The 24,283-nt window shown below is 63.0% G+C and overlaps 1 protein-coding gene across 4 annotated transcripts; it reads right to left on the bottom strand.

The window, feature by feature from the left end:
* Window positions 1–182: 182 nt before the first annotated feature.
* SLC19A1 (solute carrier family 19 member 1) lies at window positions 183–22,868 on the bottom strand. 4 transcript variants are annotated; one of them, XM_044250802.1, is made up of 6 exons: window positions 22,529–22,862; window positions 15,136–15,367; window positions 11,055–11,793; window positions 10,773–10,965; window positions 8,283–8,424; window positions 183–930 (listed from the first exon to the last, which is right to left on the bottom strand). In XM_044250802.1, exons 1-6 carry the CDS (start codon window positions 22,705–22,707, stop codon window positions 739–741), a joined length of 1,677 nt encoding a protein of 558 aa, XP_044106737.1. In that variant the 5' UTR covers window positions 22,708–22,862; the 3' UTR covers window positions 183–738. The 4 variants fall into 4 exon arrangements, with proteins under 4 accessions (XP_044106737.1, XP_044106740.1, XP_044106741.1 ...); XM_044250805.1 differs by lacking the exon at window positions 22,529–22,862 and adding an exon at window positions 21,546–21,615; XM_044250806.1 differs by lacking the exon at window positions 22,529–22,862 and adding an exon at window positions 19,762–19,853.
* Between the last annotated feature and the right edge of the window lie 1,415 nt (window positions 22,869–24,283).

The following is a 24,283-nucleotide window of genomic DNA, read 5'->3' as shown; positions in this document are numbered from 1 at the left end:
AGCAGCCCCACACTGCCCGCAGCCGCTGCTGAGGTAGGTCAGTTTTAACCCACTTTGGGGACGGGCAGGCCACTGGAGGCCTGGGGAGAAGTGGGGTCTGGGGGCAGGGACCCCACATCCACCTGACAGGGGCCTGCTGGCCAACATCTAGCTTCCCCCACAGGACACAAGAGCCTACGACGTTTCTCGTTCAGGTTAATTTTTTTAAAAAAAGCAAGAGCACTAAGGCAGGTACCTGGAAAACGGGCCCCAGACGTCCAGCTCCCAGCCTCGTGCTGCGGGGCCGAGTCCCCAACCCAGTCAAGGGTCCCCAGGGACAAGCAGGGCCTGCCTCCCAGGGTGGGGGGTGACAATGAGGAGGCACGTGAACCCCACTGCCCACCACATGTGGGCGGGGACAGCGCAGCCCCCAGCGTCCCAGCAGCTGCCCGAGAGTCCCAGCAGGTGAGGGGACAGGACCAGAGTGCCACGCAGGGCAGAGGGGCACCACCCTCAGGCCACGGCAAGACAAGCCACGGCCCCTCCTGAGGCAGGTAGCCCCCGGGCGCAGGGCACAGGGAGGTGCCGTGGAGGGTCCCCGCTGGTCACTGGTTCCACAGTCTGAACCCTGGAATGTAGCTGAGGCCGGACACCTGGATCGCTGACACCGAGGGGCGGGGACGTGGACGGGGCGACTGTCCTGAAACGCCAAGGCCTCTGGGCGTGGAGGATCCTGGCGGTGGCCTCTGGGGTCGGAGGTCAGGCCTTGGCCTCAGGCTGCAGGCTCTGCTCCAGGGCGGCCAGCGGCTGCATGGCCTTCTCCTCCGCGGGGCTCAGCGCCGGGGGCTGGGGTGCGCGGCGGCCGTCCCGGAAATGCCGCAGGAGCACCACCAAGGCCCCCAAGAGGTAGACGCCAAACAGCACCAGGAAGTACACGAAGTAGATGAAAAACTGCGGCAGAGAGAGGGGCAGGGGTGGGGTGGGACGGGTGAGCTCAGCCCCGCAGAGGGGCAGGAACAGGCACAGTGGGGCGGGGACCCTGCAGGCCTCCCTGGCCCTCCCTCCTGCAGAGGCCACGGGAGCACTGCAGGGGGCAGGGACGGGTGCTCAGGGGTCAGGGGTTGGCCCGGGGACAGTCCCACGGGGGGCAGGCCTGCTCTCTGCTCCCCTCCAGGCCACAGTCCAGCACAGCCCTGGGTGCTCCCACCACTTTCCCACAGAACCCTGCACACGTCCTTTACGGTGAGGCCTCTGTGATCACCCAAGGCTCTCTGCTCACTTTGGGACAACATGTGCTTCCCTCTGTGGGTCAAGTTTCCACAGCAGCTCGAGGACATCTGTGTGTGCAGAGCGCAGTCGAGAACACGCAGCCCGGGGCACCAGAGGCCCAGCTGCACAGCCCCAAGACCCAGGCATTCCCAAGCACAAGGCCGGTGCCCGCCCAGGGGACAGGGGCAGCCGCACATGCCCCAGCTGCTCTAGCGATCGCCAGGCCGGACGGTGCTGGACGGTCTCCGCATCCCCGCGCCAGACCAGGCACGAGTCCCACCCAAGGCCGCAGCGCTCTGCTCCTGGCACGCCCCTCTCCCATGCCTTCGGGAAAGCTCATCCTCACACCGACCCTGGGAACTAGCCCTGAAGGAAGCTGCTTCCGGGGCGTGATGGTCAGTGTCTCCCTGCTCCTCCCCTGACTACGGCTGGAAGCCTGGACACCACACGCAGAACACACACGAGCAGGGGACTCCGGGCGGTAGAGGGCAGTTCAGCAGTCAGGCCGCTGCAGCAGAGGACACAGACATGTGTCCGCTGAGCTTTTTTAACTTTGCACTGGTTTATTTTTGATCTGAAGAAACCAGTAATCCAGAAAAGCCAGTTGATAAAGGAAAAATACCCCAACAAAAGCTGTTCTTTGTAGCCAAAGGACGAGGAGAGGGGCACCCAGGACAGGGACCTGACAGAGGGGAGCCCCTGGCTACAGCAAGACCCAGCCTCACCGCCCAGACTCTAACCAGGTGGTGGTGGTCAAGGCAGGGCAGGGAGCTGGAACACTCACCCCAGCAGAGACCACACAGAAAGCCCAGACTTTCACTCTGCCCACGTTGTAAGAGCCCCAAATTCCTGCGCGCAGAGTGGGAACTCTCACCATCACTCAGCAGCAAGAACACCCCAACCTGCTGTGTCCCCTGAGGCCACGTGGGAAGCCATACAAGGCCCCCATGCACCTCCTAAGTGCGGGAGGCTGGAGGCCAGGTGGGGAGCCAGAACTCCCATCACCCCACCAGCAGTGAGGAGGAGGCCCCCATCACCCCTAGGTCGGGAGAGCTGTTGGGGAGCCTATTACCTGGCTGTGACAAGCCCACGTTCCCAACTTCGTCTGTGAGAGCAGTGTTGGGAGAAGCCAGCTACACTGGAGGGTTTCAGTAAGATCCAGATCTCATAATGTAATATCCAAAATTCCCAGTTTTCAGTCACTCACCCAGCAGACCTAGAACCACAAAGGCCTCCGACTGAATAAACACAGCCAACAAATGAGGCGGAGATGAGGCGGGCCTCAATGCCATCGGAGAAAGACTTTAAAGCAGCCAAGATGGAAATGCTTCAACAAGCAGTAACACAGCAGGAACAGAGAGAAACATTCAAGAAAAGACAGAACTAAAAATGCCATAACCAAACTAAAAACTCAAAGAATGGCCTCTGCAGCAGAACAGATGGGACAGAGAAAACACTCCGTGAGCAGGAAGATGGGACGACAGAAGTCACCAACTCTGAGCAGCGAGAAAACAGACAAAAGTCACGAGGATGGAGAACAAGTCGACATCATCACCAGCAACAGGACCTGCCTGACAGGAATCCATAAAACGCTCTATCCAACAAGAGCAGAAATCACACCCTTCCGAGGGTCCGCAAAACACCGAACAAGACAGACCACATCCTGGGCCATTAAACAAACCTCAGTCAACTTAAAAGACAGACAGACGGTATTCTTTGATCACAAAACAGAATGAAAACAGAAATCAGCAACAAAGAGATATGGGGAAATCTCCAAACACCTGGAAACTAAACCAAACTCTTTGAAATAATTATAGGTCAGAGAAAGTTTCAAGAGCGATCAGAAAATACACTGGAATGGACAAAAATGAAAATGCAACACACCAACATGCGGGTGCGGCTACAGCAGCACTGGGAGGGAAACGCATAGCACTGAAAATGCAAACACCACAAAGGAATTTTCATCACTGATGGAAGCTCTCATCTCATGAACCTAGAAAAACACGAACAACATAAATATAAAGCAAGTAGAAGGAAACGATAAAGAGAAAGTTCAAGGGGCACCTGGGGGGCTCAGTGGGTTAAGCCTCTGACTTTGGCTCAGATCGTGGTCCCAGGGTCCTGGGATGGATCCCCGCATCTGGCTCTCTGCTCAGTGGGGAGCCTGCCTCCTCCTCTCTCTGCCTGCCTCTCTGTCTACCTGTGATCTCTGTCTGTCAAATAAATTTTAAAAAAGAGAGAGAGAGAGAAAGTTCGAGCCAGCTTCAGGAAGGCAAGACTAGGAAATTAAAAGCACAGGGACAACAAACTCCCCGGAACCAAGAAATGACTTCAGTGAGACTGAAAGACCAACATTTGAGCACCGGCTTTATTTCTGGGCATTCATGACACACGTAGCAGATACTGCTACGAACTGAACCGTGTCCTGCCCGAAGTTCGCCTATGAGAGCCTCACTCCCAGTGCAACCATATCTGGGACAAGGCCTTCAAAGAGGGGATTAAGGTCAAAGAGGGTCCTAACTATGGGCCCTATTCCAACAGGGCTGGTGTCCTGAGGAGAGAGGCACAGACGTGCAAACACACAGAGGAAAGGCCCCATGAGGACACAGAAGGTGACGTCTGCGCGCCAGTGGGCTGCTCTGGAGGAGCCGGCCCTGCTCACACCTTGGTCTTGGACTTCTAGATTCCAGGACTGCGAGAAAATAAAGCCTGTGTGAGCCGCCGGCCTCTGGTGTTCTGCTCGGCAGCCCTGGCAGCACGTGCAGACGCGAAAATTAAAAACACAGCATCACTCACGACTGCTGGAAAAAACGACAAAATACTCAGGTACAAACGAACGCAGCAGGTACGATATGTGCTGAGAACCACCAGGGCTGAAAGAACAGAAAGTTCTAACTAAATGGAGAGTGCGCCTGTCCGCAGACGGCAGACTCGAGGAGCAGAGGTTTCCCGTCTCCCAGAAACGACAGCGCGACATTCTCGAGACCAGCCAGGACTTCGGTGAGTTGACGAACGACTCCAACATGTACACGGAAAGGCCAAGATGCTGTGACAGCTAAAACAGGTCTGAGGAAAGATGTCGAAGCTGGAGGAATCGGTCTGCCCCGCTTCGGAAGGTCGCACGCGGCCGGAGAGCGGGACGCTGCGGGGGAGGGGCGGCAGCAGAGCACAGGGACACCCGGGAAGCCACAGGCGGACCCGCGCAGACGCGCCACCGGATCCTGACCCAGGCGCAGAGGAGAGCGTCCCTCGGAGGGGAGCCGCGGCGCAGCGGGACGTGCGCAGACGAGCCGCCTGGACGGAAACCGCACGCCCCACACGAGCGGAACTCAGACGGCTCCCAGACGTGCACGCGCAGCTGCAGGAGTTGTTCCCTTGGCTTTTTGTATTTTGTTGTTTAGAAGGGGGAGGGGAAGGGGAAAGGGAGAGAGAACCTCAAGCAGACCCCACACCCAGCGCAGAGCCCAAGGCGGGACTCGAGCTCACGACGCTGAGAACATGACCGGAGCGAAACCCAGAGTTGGACGCTTCACCGACCGAGCCGCCCAGTGCCCCACTGACGTCTTTCTTCTTCGGGCTGACGTACGCATTTTACTGCTCTACAGCCAAGGTGGGACTCCCCTTCACAGCCCCCGGGGCAAGGGTTCGCACGCTCTTCCGACCCGGCCAGTGTTTAAAACTTCAGAAAAGAAGATGCCGGGGGAAACTTCCGGAGCCCGGGTTATGCCAAAAGTTCTTACACTTGGCACCAAAACTCAGACCCGTAATGGGAGAAACCGACGAATCAGACCTCGCCAAGATGAAGACGCCCTGCTCGGCAAAACCCTGTCGGGACAGAAAGATGAGCCACAGCCGCCGAGGGCGCGTGTGAACCAGACACGGCCGCGCCCGAGCACGCAGGGCTTAGAGGTGCCGCATGGAACGTCCGACGGACCGCTGGTCACCTGCCGCTGACCGGCAGCTCTACCAGTGACGCGGCTGACACCGTGTGAGCGGACGTGTGCGCCCTGGATCACGCTCCCGCAGTACGGTCAGCTGCAGACAGCGCTACGGAAAATCGCCAAGAAAACACACCTGTCGCGAGCACCACGTCTGCTGAAAAAGTCCACGTCTACGGGGACCCACGTGGTCCACAGTGTGTTGCTTGAGGGTCTGGTGTAAATCCCCCAAAGGACTCGTTCCTCCAACAGACAGACAACACTCAGACCCCAAAACTGAAAACAAGCCCCCCCCCCCCGGTGGGAAGCAGCAGCAGAGCAGAGGGCGGTCTCGCCAGACGACAGAGCCCGGCTTGCAACATCGGGGACACGCGACTGGGACCACCCCAGCCAGTCAGATGCTCAGTAAAAAACAGGGATGACCCCAAAAGGATCTGGGGGCACTGGCTCTCCCTGCCGCCCCGTACCTGCCGGCAGGAAGGCAAAGCAGAGCAGCCCTGGGAGTTGGCCATGGCTCTGCCACGCCTGCACCCAGACAAGCCACGGCCCGTGCTCAGTGCTCAAGGCTCCTGTGTCCTCAACAGCCAACGACCAGGAACAGCCCAGAGTCCTTTATAGGGACCAAGCACACACGCCGTGTCCACCACCCAGTGGAGGGCGAAGACAGATGGACAGACAGACAGACACACACACACACACACACAAGCACATGGTGACCCATGTGGATCCCGGGGGGGCGGGGCGGGCTGAGCAAGAAAGCCCAACCCACAAGTGACAGACCACGATTCCACCTAAGTGACACTCTTGAAAGAAGATACAGAAATGGTGGAGGAACTGTAGGGTTGGGGTCAGGGCTATGGCCAGGAACGGCCACGGCAGGGCCCTGAAGGGCAGGGGCGTTCTCGCTCTCGCCTGTGTAAGGTCAGGCCCCCACGCAGGGCATGTCCGGTGGGGACAGTGGGAACAGGCACGTAGGTCTACGTTACCTCTCACGCTGCATCGGAACGTACAGTTGTCCGAACATGAAGTCTCACTTAACAAGCACACCCAGGTCAGCTCCCCACCTGCTGTGCCCGGGTCCCACGAGTCTCCATCCAGCCTGAACGCCGACTCCCTCTCAACACCGACAGTCGATGAAGGCGAGCCTCGCCCAAGCGGAGTCTGGAGGCTGGCAGGGGGCCCTGGCGCTCACCCCAATTCCAGGAAGCAGGGCCGACCTCGGACCCCACAGAGCCACCCCCGCAGGAGAGAATCACCCGGGACGGGCCCCAGCCGCGAAGATCACGGACTCTCCCGCAAGAAACCAGCCAGCCCCGCCGCCCGGGCGAGGAGAAACTGAGAAACCGCGGTGAGCCGGAGGCCTCCGTTCTGCAGCGGACGCCGGGTCAGAACCACCTCCCGACTTCCTCCTTCTTCCGCACAAAATACGCCCCTCTTCTGGATGGGTCCGGCCCGCCCGTGGTTTTGCTGTGCCTTGTCCTGAATTGTCATTCTTTGTTGCTCCCAAACATGCCCGTTTTTGCTGTTTTATTTTACGGTGAAGAGCATGTGAGATGACACGGACACCCCGGCCATGAACAGGGAACGTGAGCGGGAATTTCCCTGCGGCTCCCGTCAGCGTTTCTGGTCACGAACTAACCGCCCCACGTCTACGTTTATTTTTTAACTGGGAAATGAGACCAGCCAGAGAAAATCCAACGTATTTTTCTCTGCACTTGACCCGACATAGCCAGGAGCTACTACACGGGAAGGCCCAGCCCCTGGGGAAGAACCCCCAGCCCCTCTTCCAAACGTGGGCCCCGGAGCATGGCCCAGCTTCCATGCACACTGCCCCTGGGCCCCCCAGGCTGAACAGGGCCATCGACAGGGGTAGCAACCTGAGGTCGGGGCTGCCGTGTGGCTGGGTCCACTGAGCCCTCCCGGAACCGAGACGGGCCTCCGCCCAGCCACACTAACAACCCTGCTGCCCAGAGGAGACCCGCTGGGGGCTTCTCCCAGGTGCTGCTGCCAGGCCAGGCTCCGTGGAAAGTCGAGGGCCAAGGGTGCTCCCCTGCAAAGGCTGCTGCTTCCGGGCGAGGCCCCCCCACCTGCCCATCCCCGGGCACAGGGCACAGCCCCCTTGCCCCCCGCTGACCCCGCAGGTGCAGCCGCACTTGTCCCCAGTGGACAGGACAGTCCCAGTGCTCAGCCTAGAGGCCCCCAGAAGCCTGCAGACAGGGGCAGATGGTTCAGATCTCCTACTCCCCAAGGGCACATCCAAACCCCATGGGCCCGTCTTTGAATGAGAAAGTCTGTCCTGCCCAGCACCATCTCCCAGTCAGCTCTGCGGTCACCGAGGCTGTGCCCACTCAGCCCCCTCAGATGGAGGTCAGCACTTCTCTGTGGAGCCCCCCAAGCTCCGGTGTCCGGGCTCCAGGCAGATGGAGGCCACAAGCCCCGCTGGCAGACGGCACTGGTTCAGGGGCCCAGCTACCATCTTGTGGCTCATTCCAGCTGGCCCAGACGGGTCCTGCCTTGGCTGCGACCACCCGGAGTCACACATGTGCGTGTCGCCCAACCTCCCAGGAGCAAGAGCTCTCCAGTTCCTCTCAGAAGCACCGAGAGCCCGCTCAGGGTTAGGTGAGGGAAGGGGCTGGAGAGGGCACCAACATCACATCCCCACACATGTCACACATATGGTAGACAGACAGCGCTGGCCCGTGAGCCCGTGCCCGGGTCTGACAGGCCCTGACAAGGGCAGAGCTCTCAAAGGAGGGCAGTGAGCTGGGACCACACAAGGGGAGGGCTCATGGCCAGGCCTCCATCCTTCCTGGGACAGCAGCCGGCATGGGGGACAATGGGGGCTGATCAGAGCTCCTCCAAAAAGGACAGACAGCACCTGGGCTGGCCGCAGAGGTCAGAGGTCAGAGGGCATCTGGCCGCCCCTCCCCTCCCTGCTCCGCTCCAGTCTGTGCGTGGGGCCGGAAATGCCCAGCCCGCCCTGCACACAAGCCCTCCGCCCCCAACAGTAGACGGCCAGCCCCAGGCCCGTGGGGTGGGAGATGCCGCGGCCCAGACACCCGCGTCCCCCGGGCAGCGAGGCTGAAGTGGGCTCACCTGTGAGTGGACCGGGAGGCCCAGACCCCGCTTGTCAGAGACAATGAGGGTGATGATGGTCTTGAGGACGGTGGCAAGGAATGTATTCACTCCGAAAACCAGCGCACAGAGCTCTTTAGAGAGAGAAGACGCGATCTGAAAACTGAACGGGAAAGCGGCCGAAGTCAGACTCTGGGGGAATGAGAGGCGCCCACAGTTCAAAGAGACTCGGCACGTCCAGCCAGCAGCCGTCCACCCCCGCGCCCGGGCACGAGATCCGGCTCCGTGAATCCAAGACTGAGGACAAGTGTGCCCCCAGGAGGATGTTCGAAACGTCTCCCGGTGATTCCAGGGCACAGTCAGTCATCCTCGTGAGAACGGGCAGAGCATCTCGGGAAGCGCGGCCGTTCGCGGTTGAAGACGTGCTAAGTTAGGGACACGGCAGTAACGCAAACAAGGAAAGCAGGAGAACAAATGTGCCCCCACTTCCCGATCCGCTGCAGAAAAACCTCCAGAAACGAGTGACTGGACAGGAGGCGCTCTAGAGCTCTGAAAAGCGACGACACAGACACACCCGAGAAGCCTTTCGAGAGGATGACAGAGGGCGAGCGGTGCCACCGTGCTGGGTCAGGGGCGGCCCCCGACAGACCCGCCGGGCCCACAAGCAGCAGCGTGACCACGCGTGGAGCCAGAGAAAGAGCGTGTCAGGCAGAGGACTGGGGGAGCCCACGCTGGGCCAGTGCCCGCCACGGCAGAACACCACGCCACCACTCTGCGTGTCCCCCACGGCCTCCACGAACCCAAGCGGGAGCAAACGGAGCCATGCCAGCGGCACACGGCGGGAGGCTCCTACCGTACTCGGTTGACGCAAGCGCAGCAGAGAACCCAGCAGAAGAGGCCAGAAACGAACAGGCCACTGACAGCAGGGAGGAGCCAGCCACGCTGTCCCTACGGGAAGGCCATCAGGCCCACACGCCCACAGGCCCACCACACGCTTGCCCGCTGTCTGCCAACACCTCCTTTCCAAAGCCTGCACTCTGCCCGGCCAGCCCCCTCCTGGGACCCCTCCGTGGCCACCATCCCAATGCAGAGAGAAACGTGTCACACCTGTGATGACCAGCTTGGCCCACAAGTAGGCAAGAGGGTGCTGACCTCAGGCCTGTCACAGGGAAACACCGTGCGCGTCACCCTGCCAACTGGGGCCGAGCTGCTCAGCACCAGCAAGAGCCGAGGATGTCGGCGGACGTGGGCAGCCAGGCGGGCAGGGCCGGAGGCCTCGGGCCGAGCTCCGAGCCACGTCAGGCCAGAGGCCCGAGCGCCAGCAGCCAGGCCTCGGGGAGGAGGAGGCAGCGGCACCCTCTCCCCCACGCCTACCTATGCCGGACCTGACCTCTCCTGCGGTTTCTACAACCAGCAAAGACATTCCAGCAGCAGAGATAAAGAAGTGGATGGCAGTGTGAGATGACATAGAGCCCTTTCCAAGTGGGAGTGTGCCAAGGAGATGCTTCGGGGACATCTGCCCACTGAGAGAGAGGGAGCGGTGCTGGGAAGCAGGGAAGACCTGGGCCTGGCCACGGGGAGCGCAGAGTCGGTGGCCCCACTGCTCCAGGAGCTGGGGATGCCGCCTGAGCGCAAGAACCAGTGGGGACAGATGTTCTAACTCGGGGTGACCAGGAGGGTTCCCCACCCTCCCTGAGGAGTGAGGCCCAGCAGGGAACCAGGGTCAAGAGAAGGGCAGCTGGTAACAGAGCCAGGCCCACCTGCTGGGTACGAGCCACACATGTGATGTGGGTGTGTGGCATCGGCTCCGTGAAAGGGTCAGTTCAAGCATACCAGGGTCTCGGCAGCAAGCAGGATGCAGGATGGAGAAGGGTTTGGAAGGCAGAAGTGGGCAGAAGGGCAGCTCTGGGGACATCCCTGGGCAGATAGAGGGGAGTCCCCAGGAGTGTGAGAAATGCTAGGGCACCAGGAGAGCCCTCGGCAGAGGGGGAGCGGGACTACTTGGTCACTCCCTGACTGTGTGTCACTGCCCTGTGGCGGGTGGGGACAGGAAAGGCCTTGTGCACCACAGACCGGCCCACGTAGGACGTGGGGCCTCGAAAACAGGGAAGGGAGCTGGGAAGAACAGCTTCACAATGGCTGGTGACCGTGGCCAGCAAGTAGCCTCTGTGGGAGCAACAGAGGGGACAGCACGGGGACCAGACTCTGCATCACGCTCGGGGTCACAGAAGCCAAGACAGGCTGTGCTGTGGACAACGGGACGACTGGGCCGGACTGAGAAATCCCAGTTCATTGCTGCCCCCGACGTGAACGAGTGCACACCAATGAGCGAGCTCAGCACTGCCTGCACACGCCCCTTCTGCTCCCCACGGAACATTCCAGAAAAGATGCCTCTTAATAGACGCAGACAGTTTGTCCGCTCCCAGCTGCCCGCCACTGCCTGCTCTGAGCTCTGGCACGTCAGTGGCCATCCAGACCGCGGCCTGACAGCCCCGCATCGCGTCAACTCACGTGGCGATGGGCACGAGGAACTGGTAGGCGCCGCGGAAGAGCACGAAGGCCAGGTAGCAGAGCCAGATGTTGCTGGTGCTGTACATGAGGAACACCAGCGCCGCCTGCGCCGCCGTCACGCCCGCGATGACCAGCTTGGCCCACAGCGCCCAGCGGATCTTCACAAAGCCCGCGGAGAAGGAGGTGATGGCACCTAGGGGGACAGGACAGGTCACCGCCGCGGGGGGGGGGGGGCGCGCGCGGGGTTGTGCGGGAGCGCGGGGGGCGGGGCCGCGGGCCTACCGAGCAGCGTGGACGCGGCGTCCGCACCGCCGTTGTAGACCGAGGCGCTGTCCGCCGTGGGGTGGACCACGTTCCACAGGATGTGCACGTAGTAGACGATCAGGTAGTAGGCGGCCGAGTTGAAGACCCACCAGAGGGACCAGAGGCGCAGCTGCGGCGAGTGCGCGGTGGCCCCCAACTCGCGGAGCATGCGCGCCGGCGTCCAGTCCCGCCAGGCCCCCCGCGCCGCGGCCGGGTTCATGCGGGCCAGCTCGGAGGCGGCGGCCCCGCGGCGCGCGGCGGCGTCGCGGTTGAAGAAGAGGCTGCGCCGGGGCCGGCGCAGGAAGAGCGCGAGCACCAGGCTGCAGCAGAGCAGGCCGAGCGACGCTTGGTTGAGCGTGGAGAAGGGCACGCCGGCGGCGGAGACCAGCAGCTGGCCCAGCACCGAGCTGGTGAAGACGCCGAGCAGCGCGGCGGAGCGGGAGTAGCCGGCCATGCGCTGGTAGCGCGCGGGCCGCACGAGCGAGAAGATGTAGGAGGAGTAGGCGATGCGCGCGGCCATGGTGACGCTGTAGCACAGCTCCATGAGCTGCATGTGCAGCACCGAGCGGCCGAGCAGCAGCAGCAGCCAGGCCGCCACGAAGCTCGCGCTCTGCAGCACCAGCACCGGCGTGTAGCGCAGGTAGTCGGTCAGCAGGAACACGGGCACCAGCACCGCCAGGTACGAGTAGGACAGCACCGGCGTGATCTCATTGGTGACCTGGGGGGCAGCGGGCTCGTGAGGCTGGGCGGGGGGATGGGGGCGCCGGGGAGGGGCGACGGGGGAGGGGGGGCGGGCAACGGTCCGGGGGGAGCCCCTCCGCATCAGAGGGCACCCACCCTGGGGGTCTCCCACGCTCCCTGGGGCCCAGCCAGCAGGGCCTGTGGAAAGCTGGCCCGACCCGCTGATGGTCCCGAATGACACCAGAACGTGTGGCAACCTAGGTTCAGGGCTTTCAGGAGATGAAAATGTGACCTGGTTTGTCCTTGACAGTGGGACGGATGTATGCCTCGGCCTGGGAGGAGAGGCCTCAGGCAGCGGGTTCCACGGAGCACAGGGAGGGAGGAAGCCAGAAGGAAAAGGGAACAGAAGAGGAGCAGCCACGATAGGACCTCGCCTCTTTGCAGAGGGACGGCACCCGCGGCCCACCTCAGGGGGTCCCAGGGCACAGGGACGCTGCGATGGAAGCCCTGTACCCAGCCCCACTGGACTCCACCAGGAGGCTCTGGCCGTGGCTCCCATCCACTAGGGCAGACCCAGCTGGGCCCTCAGAGATCACGGCCTCCCTGGTGATCCACGGGCTTGGGGCACTAAGCCTGTCTCGGGCACCGGAACCACCCGAGCCAGGCCCAAGAGCCAGGAGGCCCCAAGGCTCCACATAAGGAAACCGAGAGACCATACAGAGCCTCAGGTCAGCACATGGGGCTGTGCCGTGCCCACCACCTGCCAGCCTCCGGGTGGCCTTGTGGACCCCGGTCGGTGCCTCAGCCTTCACCCATGGCTGTCTGCAGCCCTGCCCACCCAGGAGGAGCCTCAGGCGGTCCCAGACGAGGGTAGAACAGCGTTTCTAGGGTTGTGCCACACTCAGGCCCAGGTGGCCACACCTCAGCAACTCTCAGGAAGGCTTTTGGATCCCCTCCCGGCTGAGGCTCCTGTGCCTAGTGGCCTCGTCAACCCCCACCCCCACAGGAAAGCCAAGGATGACCCCAAAGGTTGTGGTCCCCACAGCACCGTGCACCAAAGGCCTCCAGGAATGCCGAGACCGAGTGCAGGTCAGTCCCAGGGTAAAGAAGACTCTACAGTGGGTCACCAAGAGCCATGGAGCCCTGGCTTGAGTCCAGACATGCCCAGGGCATCCACCCGCCCCTCAGTTATGACGGCCAGCCGCAGAGCCCAAAGGGTAGAGACTCAGGAGGACTGACTACCCCTCCTTCCCTTTCCCCTCCTCCATCCTCCTCTTCCCCTTCTCGCCCTGCCCTGCATCCTCCATGGGCTCTCCTCGGGCTGGGCAGGCCAACGGGCCGGCAGAAGCTGACCCACATCCACCTGGAAGGTACCAGGGGAGTGAGCACCCACAAAGTCCCTGGGGTTCCGCGGCATCTGTCAAGCGGCCCAGCACTTGGCACAAGGACAGCTTCCTATTGGCTTAGCCTAGTGTTGCTTGGACGCCTTCCCAGGAGCCTAGTGTGCGGACAGGCCAGGGCCAAGCTGACCGCAAAGCACAGGAACCGTGCCCGGATCTGGATCCAGGTGGCTCCCGGGCAGCTGCTTCTCTAAATGGGCAGGATCGGCTGGGCCCCAAAGCAGCCAAGACAAGGGGGGAGGTGGGTGGGGGGTGGCGGCAGAGCCACGGCAAGGGCAAGAGGGACGCAAAACAGTGGGTTCTCAGGAGCAGGACGAGGGACCCCAAAATCCAGCAGGAAGCACGAGCCCGATCTGGCAGCACCTGGAGGGGCGCTGAAGCCCGTGCAAGGGGAGGGCAGGGGAGCAGGACAGTGGCCTTCCCTGCTGGGCCCTGATGATCCCAGGCTGACAGGGGACAGGTAGGGCCAGGCCCACGAGGAGGAGCGTCGTTAGCCGTCCCAGATGGGGCTCCCCGTGGGCGTGGCGCCGTGGACTCCGCCTGGGCAGCGATGGAAGGGCGTCACAGACGTGACGAGAGCCAGCCGGTCACTAAGCCAGAGAGGATGGGGGTGTCCCCCAGCAAGAAGCAGGAGGGACCAGAACTTAGAACCCCAGCACAACAGGACACCACGAGCAGAGTGAGTGACTGGCCCGGACAGGGAGAAACACATCAGAGTCCGATCCCCCAGGGCAACCAGGAGGGGGACAGCCCCGCAGGAAATGTGGAGGCGGCACAGCGAGCTCCGGGACCGCAGGTGCCAGCCAGGCCCGGGGCCCACTGCGCAGACCAAAGGACAAGCCGAGCAAGCCGGCTCTCAATGGCTATCAGATGGGCAGAGACTCAGCCGTGCCAGTCCACTGCCGGGGACAGAGGGAAATGGGCAGCCAGCCACACGGGCGGCAGAGGCAGGAGTCTGTGCCGGCGACACCAGGCCGCACATGGCAGTACCCAGGACACCTGCAGCAGACTTCCCTCGGGGCTAACAGACACTATGGAAGCACCAATTCAAGCATTAGAGCGCACTGAGGTCAGGGCCGCCTGGACATGTGTGGACAAGTGTCCCCAGTCAGCCCAGCGGGGACACACAGCAGAGGCCGTCCTAAATCCCACTCGCATGCCCGGGGCAGACACAAGCCAGAGAGGCCACAACACCAGCCACTGCGGGCCCGGCCCCCACCTGAGGCAGGTCAGGTCAGGCCTCACATGCACAGCGACTCCATGTGACTTTTAAGAATTCGAAGGTCCACAAGGGGAAGGGGTCAGGCTCTCAGTCAGGGAGAAAGGCCAGGCTCCCAGAGAAAGCCCGTGGCTCAGTGGGACCCAGCCGTCTAGCCACAGTGACGTACTGGGGGGAAAGTGTCTGAGGCCAGGGCTGGGCGGGACCAAGGAGCACAGGGCAGCGCCAGCCTGAGACGGGGGCCAGGAGGAGCAGGGCGGGACCTGGGCTCAGACAGAAGGCCTCACCCGGACAGAAGGCCTGACGGCACATTTTATCTACCAACAGCCCTTCGGCTCTTTTGTTCTCATGATAAGGAGAGCTTTGGGGAGAAAACTGCTTTCCCGCCTCTACCGCCCTGGGGTAGAAACTGTTACCCAAGTTCCAACCCGGAGACCTTCATCCTTCTGCTGAGTCAATCCCTCCGGGTCCCTCCGGGCAAATGGCTGTTAGAGGTCTCCTGCCACGTGAGCCACGGGGCGGGGGGGGGGGAGTGGGTGCAGGGTGCCCCCTCCCCGCACTCTTCCCTCCGACCCTCAGCAGACGCGGACCCCTCTGCAGCCTGCCTTCACTCCTCAACTAGCCTGCTTAGGAGTCCAAGTCCGCCCCCACCCCTGCCTGAAGGTGCCCTGCAGGGGGCAGAGGGCAGGACGCCTCCCACCACGGGGCCACCCACCTAACCTTGCAGGCTCAGCCACTCTGGGCCAGGGAGCCCACGCACCTGTTCCCGAGTGAAGTTCTTATCGGGGCTCAGGAGGTAGGGTGTGATGAAGCTCTCCCCCGGCCGCAACTGCGCCATGAAGCCGTAGAAACACAGGTAGAACACCAGGCACCTCCAGGACTTGAGCTCCGGGTCCGGCCCTGGCTCCGCGGGCTCCTGCTTCTCCACCACCTGGCCGGAGGGCACCATGCTGCCCAGCCCCCCGGCGGCCCTGGACGAGACGATGGCGCTCCTGAAAGATGAGCACAGGCTCAGGACAGCTCCACCAACAGCCCTCGGACCCCATGCCTCCTCCCCACAAACCCCAGGGCTCTCTCAACGTGGTTGGGACACAACGTCCACACGGGGCGGGGGCCCCAGCCCTGAGAAAGGCCTGGCGTGTGTCACAGCCCAGACGTCTGGCCCAGCCAGCCCAGGCGGTCACCACCACCAGGAGACCAGCAAGATTGCTGCACCTTAAGTATCCATCAACTCAAACCAAACACAACTTAAAGTGCCATCTTTCAGGCACCCAAACTCCTCCCACGACCTCACAGTGGGTGGCTGTGGCCGCGGGCCCACGTCCTTCCCCAGGGGAGCGGCTGGCATCACGGCACCCAGCCAGAGCTACCACAGTGTCACCCGGCCCCAAGACGGCTCAGAGCGTGCAGGCTGGAAGGGTCCTGCCGGGACATCAGGCGCACAGTGAGGGTGGCTGGTGGCCCCAAGCGCAGCCTGGGAGTGCCGTCCCGTCAGTCTCTGGTTGGGAGGACTCCAGGCACAAGACTGGGGGACGTGGCAGACGGGGTCTGCTGGCAAAGCTGACTGCTGCTGAGGCGGCCCAAGGGAGCCGCAGGAGCCGCGGCGGGGTGGGGGCGGCAAAAGGGCAGTATATGGGACAGAGGCCCAGACCTTAAGGCCCCTGAGGCCCCCCTAAAGAGAAGCAGCCAGAGGCACGTGTTCTACCCAAGAGCAGCCTCACCCAGGGGCACTCTGGGCAGAGCTAGAAGCTGCACTACTTAGACCGCCGGCCACACCGGACGCCGCCCTGTCCAGAGGGCTCCCACCCTTCCTGATCCCACTACACCTAACAGAGAGGAGCAGGGAGTCAGAGCTACCTACCGGGCTCCACTGTTTATCTTTGTTACTGTTTCTGTGTGTCAAGGGATATGGCTTTTGTGTTTACTGCACTGATACAAAGTTCTTTTTTAAATGAGTCAAAAGCTAGCAGCCGTCAACTGTGTCAGGTGAAGAAGGGGGCCAGTGCCAAGGGGATTTGTGGCTCAGGTGAGGCAGGGGTGCCCTGAGGGCAGAAGGGCGGCTGCTTGAAAGGTGCTGGGCCAGCTCTGTGCTCATTCCTGCACGGCCTGTTCACAGAGGGTGACTGTAGAGGGTCTGGGTCCATGGAGAAACCCTCTCCAATTCCCAGGAGTGGGCACAAAAAGTTCCCAAGATGTGGGGCCAGCCTGGTGGAGATGCGGGGTCCAGGGATTCCAACACAGGTAGCTCGAGACTGTCCAAGCAGGAAGTCCCCCCCCACCCACCCCCTGCCACTCCTCCCAGGATGAGGCCCAGGAAGGCCAGGGGACTGCCGAGGACGCCCTCCCCACCCAGGACCATGGACAGCAGACAGAGTCCCCACACCAGGGCTGGGACCTCAGGGAAGTGAACTGTGTGGCCCAATGAGCAGAACCGTTCCCACCATCTAAGCATCTGTGCTTATTTCTGTGACACAGGGACAACAAAGGGACAGCAGTGAAGCCCTGAAGAAGCCAGGCTGTGGGTCTCTTTGTGGGTGCGACAAGGAAAGGCAGGGCAGAGGTGAGGCGTAGCTGTGGGAATGCCAGGGTTTCCAAGGGAGCGACTGATGCGAGAGAGTGATCCCAAGAGTTACAGTGTCCTGGGCTAAGCCTTCAGTGCTCCCAAGAGGCCAAATGAAACCATCGGCCAGGCTGGGGAGCTGCAGCTTCCACTGCCCCCACCCACCCCACTGCCCCTGCGGGAAACTGTTGCATTGGAGACCAGGCCAAGGGTTCCTGAGGGCAGGTTCCGGTACGTGCTTTCCCGAACCCACTGGGAGCTTGCATAAATGGATGGGAGAGGGGGGCACCTGGGTGGCTCAGTGGGTTCAAGCCTCTGCTTTCGGCTCAGGTTGTGATCCCAGGGTCCTGGGATTGGGCCCCGCATTGGGCTCTCTGCTCGGCGTGGAGCTTGCTTCCACCTCTCTCTCTCTCTCTGCCTGCCTCTCTGCCTACTTGTGATCTCTGTCAAATAAATAAAATCTTTAAAACAAAACAAAACCGGACGGGAGGGCCCCAGGGTCCGCCACGGGCAGAACCACTCCCATGTCACGGCGCACCCCGGGGACCCAGCCCAGCCCTCAGACTCTCCTCCAGCTCACTCTCCTACTACCAGGTACACTCCCTGGCCGCCAGCCAGGTAAGCTCTCCAGCTCGGGGTGAGCAGCTGAGAAGCCACCTGAGCCCAGGGTCCCTGGGAGTGGGTCCCCACCTGCCCCTGCCCCTGCCCCCAGGGGATCAGGAGCCCTGAGGACTTGGCCCTCCTGTTCAAAAGGTGTCACCTCCAGAAGCAACAGGAACTTCCCTCACCTGGTGTCCCCGAGTCCTGGGCAGTAGTGGAAATTTCAAACACCACACCAAACGCGTTAATGTTTTCTGCTCTGGATCCTGGACTCCTACCGCTTCAGAAACCGAAGAGCAGTGCTTCGTATACTACGCTGAGAACTGCCAGAAACGCCCACTCTGGGCTCTGCCCGCTGCAGCTCTCTGAAGGTCTGGGTCATGGCCCAGGACTCCGCACCTTAACACATCCCACAGGCATGTCTGAGCAGGTGGAACAGCGCAGCACCCGCAGGGGACGCCGCCTCAGGACTCCTGGCTGGACGTGCAGAGCTCCACATCCATTGCCCCCAGGGGGCGTGGCAAGCTGGTGCCCGACCACTGCTCGGAAGGGCCCCCAGGAGTCCTCCAGGGTAACAACAGCCCCAAACCCCAGAAGGACAGGCACGCAAGAAGCCGCCCCAGGGGCTGGCCAGGGAACTCACAGGCTGGGGAGAGCGTCTGCAGAGACAGGGTCTCAGGGAGCCCCTTCCTTCCCAGCCCATCCCCTAGCTCCATGCCTGAAATCTGGGAACACTGCCCAGTGCGGGGTGCAAGCTGAACAACTAGCCCCCCCCATTTATAATGGTAGGAGTGGAGAGCCCCCCCACCCCCAGCTGTGAGGGAGATGCCCAAGCCTCTGTGGCTGCCTATTCTTCAAGCACCTGAAGCTGAGGGCCCCGTGTCCCCAAAGCTCATGGAGCCCCAGGTTCACACACATCGCACCTTGGGGACCACACTGTGTTCACTCACACTTGCAGCCCCTTAGCTGGCTTGGCCCCCCCGCCCCCCACAGGGCCGGTGCACCCCAGGTCTCCGGTGCCCAGGAGGAGTCTCCCACCCACTGCACACCCACTGGAAAGGTGTGCTCTCCTCTGCCCAGGCACCCAGACCCACTCTCCAAGGTTATGAACGGAAATGCTCACCCTGTACAAAGAGCGCATTTGCGGCCCCACGGCCAGCCCAACCTCACCCTGGCCCACACCAGAAATGGCAGAGAAAACGCAAGAAGCACAAAAGGTACCAGACCCTTGAGCACATCCCTTCAAAACTGGGCACTTGCGTTTCTGCTTCATTCTTCCTAGCGCTATTTAGAAAACCTGCCCCTTGGGGCGCCTGGGTGGCTCAGTGGGTTAAGCCTCTGCCTTCGGCTCAGGTCATGATCCCAGGGTCCTGGGATGGAGCCCCGCATCGGGCTCTCTGTTCGGCGGGGAGCCTGCTTCCTCCTTTGTCACTGCCTGCCTCTCTGCCTGCTTGTGATCTCTGTCTGTCAAATAAATAAATAAAATCTTTAAAAGAAAAAAAAACCTGTCCCTCCTCCAACTTGGGGTGAGGGTGGTCACCATCCTGGGGCCCCCCGCACAGGCAGCCCCCAGATTCCCGAGAGAAGAGGTCCCATGGCAGCGCCTTGCGGCACAGCAGAACTCTGGTCAGCCCTGGCAGCTCGAGTGCCCCCAGCTGGTGTCACAGAAGAAAGGGCAGGCAGGCCTCCAGGGCGAGCACGACAGGCCACAGCAAGAGCAAGGTGAGGCTGTGAGTGATAAAGCTTATCTGAACGACACCGCGGGGTCATGAGGCCCAAGGCCACTCTGGAATGTGCATCTTTGAGGCTCATATTCCACACTTCTGTCAACACCGAGACTTCTGAAACAGGCTGGACGACAGGTCCCTCTGAACGGAGCCAGGCCGGACAAGGCCACAGGGAGGAGCACGGCCCCACCCCTGGAGCAGCAGCACCCACACAGCAACGGGCTAAAACTCCAGAGTCTGATTCAAACTCCTTTTTTAAGAGCGGCCACTACAGAAGAAATGCGGGGCACCCCAGTACCAGGGTGTCTGAGGGCCCCGGGCACAGCCCGCGGCCTCGAGCCCTGGCTCCCGGCTTCTCCAGAGAGGCCGCTGGGCAGGGACTCAGGTTCAAAGAAAAGGGCTGACCCACCCAGAAGCCAGCCGTCTGGGCAGCCAGCATGGGGCCCCGCCTGCATCCCAAGTGGACTTCGGCTGCCCTGGGTCTCTTTGTTCCACTTACCTGAGCTGGGGGTAGTCACCAACCCTGACAGGAGGCCGGCCACCGCCGCTATAACTCAAAGTCCTCTCTGGAAAACACAGACTGCTCTTCTCAACACAGAGGCCCTTCCCAGGCTCGCACTCCAGGTGGGGAAGGTGGAAAGACCCCCTCACACGCTCACGGGCAGCCCAGATGGCAAATGAGGTGCCCACGCTTAGGGCAGGTGACAGATAAGAGGACTAGCCTGGACCACAAGTGTGCTGACCCCAGGCAACCTCAGGCCTCCTCAGGGCAAGCAAAGGACCCCATCACGTGCCTCCCAGAGAAGGTTCTGACAGTTCCACATGGACCGTTCCTCACAGCCCTCCAGCACCTGTCCTGGGGCGGGGATGGGGGGGTAGTGTGGAGCACCAGCTGCTGGTCCCTTCAGGACCTAGTTAGCCGGGAGACCTGGGTTTTAAACCAGCTACCACTCTCCCAGGTTAACAAGGCTGTTTCGTTAACTTCTTAGTGAAAACAAAGAACCCTTACACCCTCCCCCCAAACCACCTGACACAGTTCCGTGTTCCAAAGAGTAAAGTTAAATCCCCGGCCATCACTGCTGTAGACACTCAACCCTCCAGTTTAAAACACGTGGGAGGTGAGCAGCTTTGCCCAGCAGCAGGAACTGGAGTTTTTGGAGTTAACATCCTGCAAAGCCCCCTCCAAAGAAAGGAACTAGTAGCACCAAGCCGGGAGTGAGCAAGGCAGGGGGGCGGTGGGACACCATCCGGGAACCCCAACCGTGAGCTCTGGGCACCCAGGCCCACAGAGGGAAGCAGTTCCCCCAGGACACAAAGTCCTGGCTCTGCTGATCCAATCCGGAGGGGGGCAGGGGCCCCTTCCCGGTCACTTGCAGAGAGGAAAACACCGGCCACTTGCCCAGGAAGCGGGAGGCAGATCCAAAACCCCACCTGCGCTTTGAGCAGAATGGAAAACAGCTTTTTCTAGACGCATTCCGGATTTCTGAGCTGGCTCAGATTCCACCTTCTGCTCTGATACCAGGCCGGCTGGGGCTGGGCACCCCGAGATTGTAAAGAACCTCATGAGCACACCGCGCGCGCCTGCGTCAAGGCCGCGGACTTTCCCGGACAAGCGTGGAAAGCAGACAGGACCTTTGCGGATAATTTCCTCCTGCGAGGTGTGGGTCCACTCAGGAGAGAGCTGCAGCACAGCGCCGGATTCCAGGCAATCTCCGGCACTCTCCGCGCCAGCGCGCCTCCCCCTCTGGGCTGGGAGACGAATGGGCCCGGCACGGGACTGGGAGGCGCGCCAAGGGCTCCCGGGGTCGGGTGGGTGGGCCGGGGATCCCCCGCCTTCCAGCCCGAGGAACACGTGCGCCGCGACACGGGGCCGGGGCGCCCGCAGCGAGTCCACGCGGTCCTGCCCATCCCGCCTAAGGGACGCGGAGTCCGACGGTGACGGGCGAGGGTCGGGGCGGCCCTCAGACCCCAACTAGCCGGACCTTGCGGAAGTGACAGGTGGGGGGGTTCTGAGCGGCGCGCACCGCGAGCCCCGGGGAGAAAGGCATCCGGGGGCATCAGGCGGCGGGCGGGCGAAGCCCGAGTCCCTCCCTGCACGGGCGGAGGCGAGGGCGGGGCGCTGCACGCGGGACCCACGGCCAGCGCCGGGAGAACGGGTCGCCGTGCGCCCAGGGCGCGTCCCGCACGCGCGGACCACGCCTGCGCCCGCGCCCTGAGCATCCGGCGCCCGGCCCGGGACCTCGCACGCACCCCGCAGCCCCCCGCGCGTGCCTCGCGGAGTACCTGGGCGGCAGGGGTCCGCTCCTCGGGGCGCGCGGGCGGCGGGGCCGGGGACCCACCGGCACCCGGCGCACGCGCCGTCCCGGCGCACACAGTGACCCGTGGCCGCGGGCGCTGCCGGGAAAAGCGGCGAAACCCCGCCCCGGACACGCCCCCGACCACGCCCCCGCCCGAGCACCGACCTCCCGGCCCGCGCTCCGCCAGCTCAGGCCCGCCCCTCGCCGTCCCCCACCCCACCTCGGTCACGCGGCCGCCTCGTGGCGCGGGCGGGGGCCCGCAGTGAGGGGCCTGGCGTACCCGCGGAGGGTCTTCCCGCACGGCCGCAGCCCCCACGGGACCGCCCCTCCCGACACCGCCCCCTGTGCAGCCGGGTCTGGAGGTCTCCCCACCTCCGCCAGGCCCCCAATCCCCTGCTGGGTCGCCCACCTGCCGCCCCACTCGGGCCCCCAGCCACCACGGACTGTCCCTCGCTCCCCTCCCCTGCCGCCCGTGCAGCCCCCAGGGGACTGGACCGCCTCCCCACCCCCAGGGCTGCAGCCCCGACTGGACCGTACCCCCGGCACCGGCTCTCCGCTCCGCAGCCCGTTATGGGCCATCCCCTCATCCCTGTTCGCCCACAGCCTGGGCTGACCCCTGCCCCGCCCCCATGCAGCCCCCACTGGACCATCCCCTCTCTCGCAGCTGCCCTTTCTGGCCGTCTGTCTGGCCCCCCACCTCACCACAGCCTGTACTGCATTGCCACCGCCCGCAGCTCCCACCCGACGGAACGTCCCCTGGCCCCCCTCCCTATGCGGCCCCTACCAGACTGCCCCCCCGCTTGGTAGCCCCCACTGCACACACCCCGTCCCTCTAGCCTGTTTCCCTGTCCCCTTCCCCCGACACCTCCTGGAAGGCTCAGCTGAATCACTCCTCCCAAAACCCCTGTTGGGCCACCTCCTCATGCAGCCCCCACCAGGAGGCCCCTTCCAGCACCCACTGGAACCTACCCACACCTACTGGCCCTGGCTGCGGCTCTGCAGAAGCCCTGGAGGGAGGCACTCCTGCCCCCTAACCAGCTGTGACCGCCTCTTGGAGGAGGGCCGGCCCCTTGACCCCTGCTGGGGCTTACCCCGCCTGCCATCCCAAGCTGGAAGTGAATGTGCCTTTTTTTTTTTTTTTGGCTCATTTTAAACGTTCCTTTTCTGGCTAACCCGCAAGCTTAAGCCAGGGACGTTGGTCACTGTGCCAGCCAGGACAGAACTGTTGGGGTTTTGACGAACTTCCCCTCCCCCGACGCAGCGCCAGCCTAGGATTCCCCCTGACCCACATTCGGTCTGGCGGCTGCCTGCCACACCGACAAGGCACAGACACCTGCTCTTGGGGGTCCTGGCAAGCCCCTACCCAGAGGCACCCAGTACCCGAGTGCCCGTGGTGCTCCCCTGGTCCCCCAGTCCACTCTCGAGCCAGGCTCTGGTTGAGGGGGTGGGGGGAGGGGAGGTCCGGTCCCCGGCTCCCGGGGAGGAGAACGCAGGGGGAGACGCTGCAGTCGGCACAGCGCACAGGAAGCGGGGGAAGGAGGTGCGAACCTTAAACAGGAAACAGCCCGGTACTTGGTCGGCTCTAATGAGCTGATCCAGGACTGATCTAGATCATTCCCAGTTGCTCTAGGAACGGCGGAGAATTCCCGTTTGGGACACGCGAGCTCTGCAAGACCGCAGGCCGGTCCAGCGAAGAAGAGGGACGAATCTTGCGCGGAAGAAGGAGGAAGTCGGGAGGTGGTTCTGACCCGGCGTCCGCTGCAGAACGGAGGCCTCCGGCTCACCGCGGTTTCTCAGTTTCTCCTCGCCCGGGCGGCGGGGCTGGCTGGTTTCTTGCGGGAGAGTCCGTGATCTTCGCGGCTGGGGCCCGTCCCGGGTGATTCTCTCCTGCGGGGGTGGCTCTGTGGGGTCCGAGGTCGGCCCTGCTTCCTGGAATTGGGGTGAGCGCCAGGGCCCCCTGCCAGCCTCCAGACTCCGCTTGGGGAAGACTCGCCTTTGACTTTCGTGGGGGGAGGGCAGGGTGGGGAGACTGGCTGCCCACCACCCCCCAGAGAGGCCCCGGGGTCGGGGGTGGGGCAGGACCTGGGCCTCCGCCATCTAGAGGGACACGAAGACAAAGGAATGACCAGGTCTGCCTGGAGAGAGCAGGAGGGGGGACATGCCCAGGGAGCTGGCGGCCACCCCGTGGGATCCACTCCCAGGAAGGGCCCCAGCAGGGGCCCATGTCGGGCAGTGACAGCCAGTGCCCCCCCACCCCACCCCAGGGCAGGCCCATCGCCTCGTACTCAGAGAAGGGGGCACGATGGCCGCCGGTCCAAGGAGATCTAGAGATCTAGAGCCCAGAGTCCATCCTGCCCGGCCCGGCGGAGCCCCAGGCCGCTGAGACGGGTGCACGGGGTGCAGGGTGCGTCCCGGGCTGACCGCTGAGCTCGGGGAGGCGGTTACCAAAGCCCTGGAGCAAAGTGACAGCTGCGGGCCAGCTTCTTCCCCGGCCGAAGGGCTTTATGGAGAAGAGCCGGAAATGGACATTCGGGGCGCGCCTCAGGACAAAACCGCAGGCAGGTGCACAGCGCAGAGGACGGCGGCTCTGCGCAGGGGCGGGGGGGGGGGCTGCTCCGAGGGAAAATCCCCGTGAGCCGAGGGAGGGCCCCCTGGTGACGGCTTCTGATTGGCCGGGCTGTGGCAGTTTCTGATTGGCCAGGCTGTGGCGGTTTCTGATTGGCC

Source organism: Neovison vison, chromosome 6, assembly GCF_020171115.1.
Source record: "Neovison vison isolate M4711 chromosome 6, ASM_NN_V1, whole genome shotgun sequence".
Lineage (NCBI taxonomy): Eukaryota > Metazoa > Chordata > Mammalia > Carnivora > Mustelidae > Neogale > Neogale vison.
This window is presented reverse-complemented; position numbering and strand designations above follow the sequence as displayed.

Bases quoted from the DNA above. Each gene is read 5' to 3' on its own strand.
- SLC19A1 (XM_044250802.1), bottom strand. From the start codon at position 22,707: ATGAGCCAAAAAAAAAAAAAAAGGCACATTCACTTCCAGCTTGGGATG. The intron at 15,368-22,528 runs GTAGGTTCCAGT...CTCATCTTTCAG, and splicing joins GCCAGGGCCAGTAGGTGTGG to GAGCGCCATCGTCTCGTCCA. The intron at 8,425-10,772 runs GTGAGTTGACGC...TTTCCCGTTCAG, and splicing joins TTCCTCGTGCCCATCGCCAC to TTTTCAGATCGCGTCTTCTC.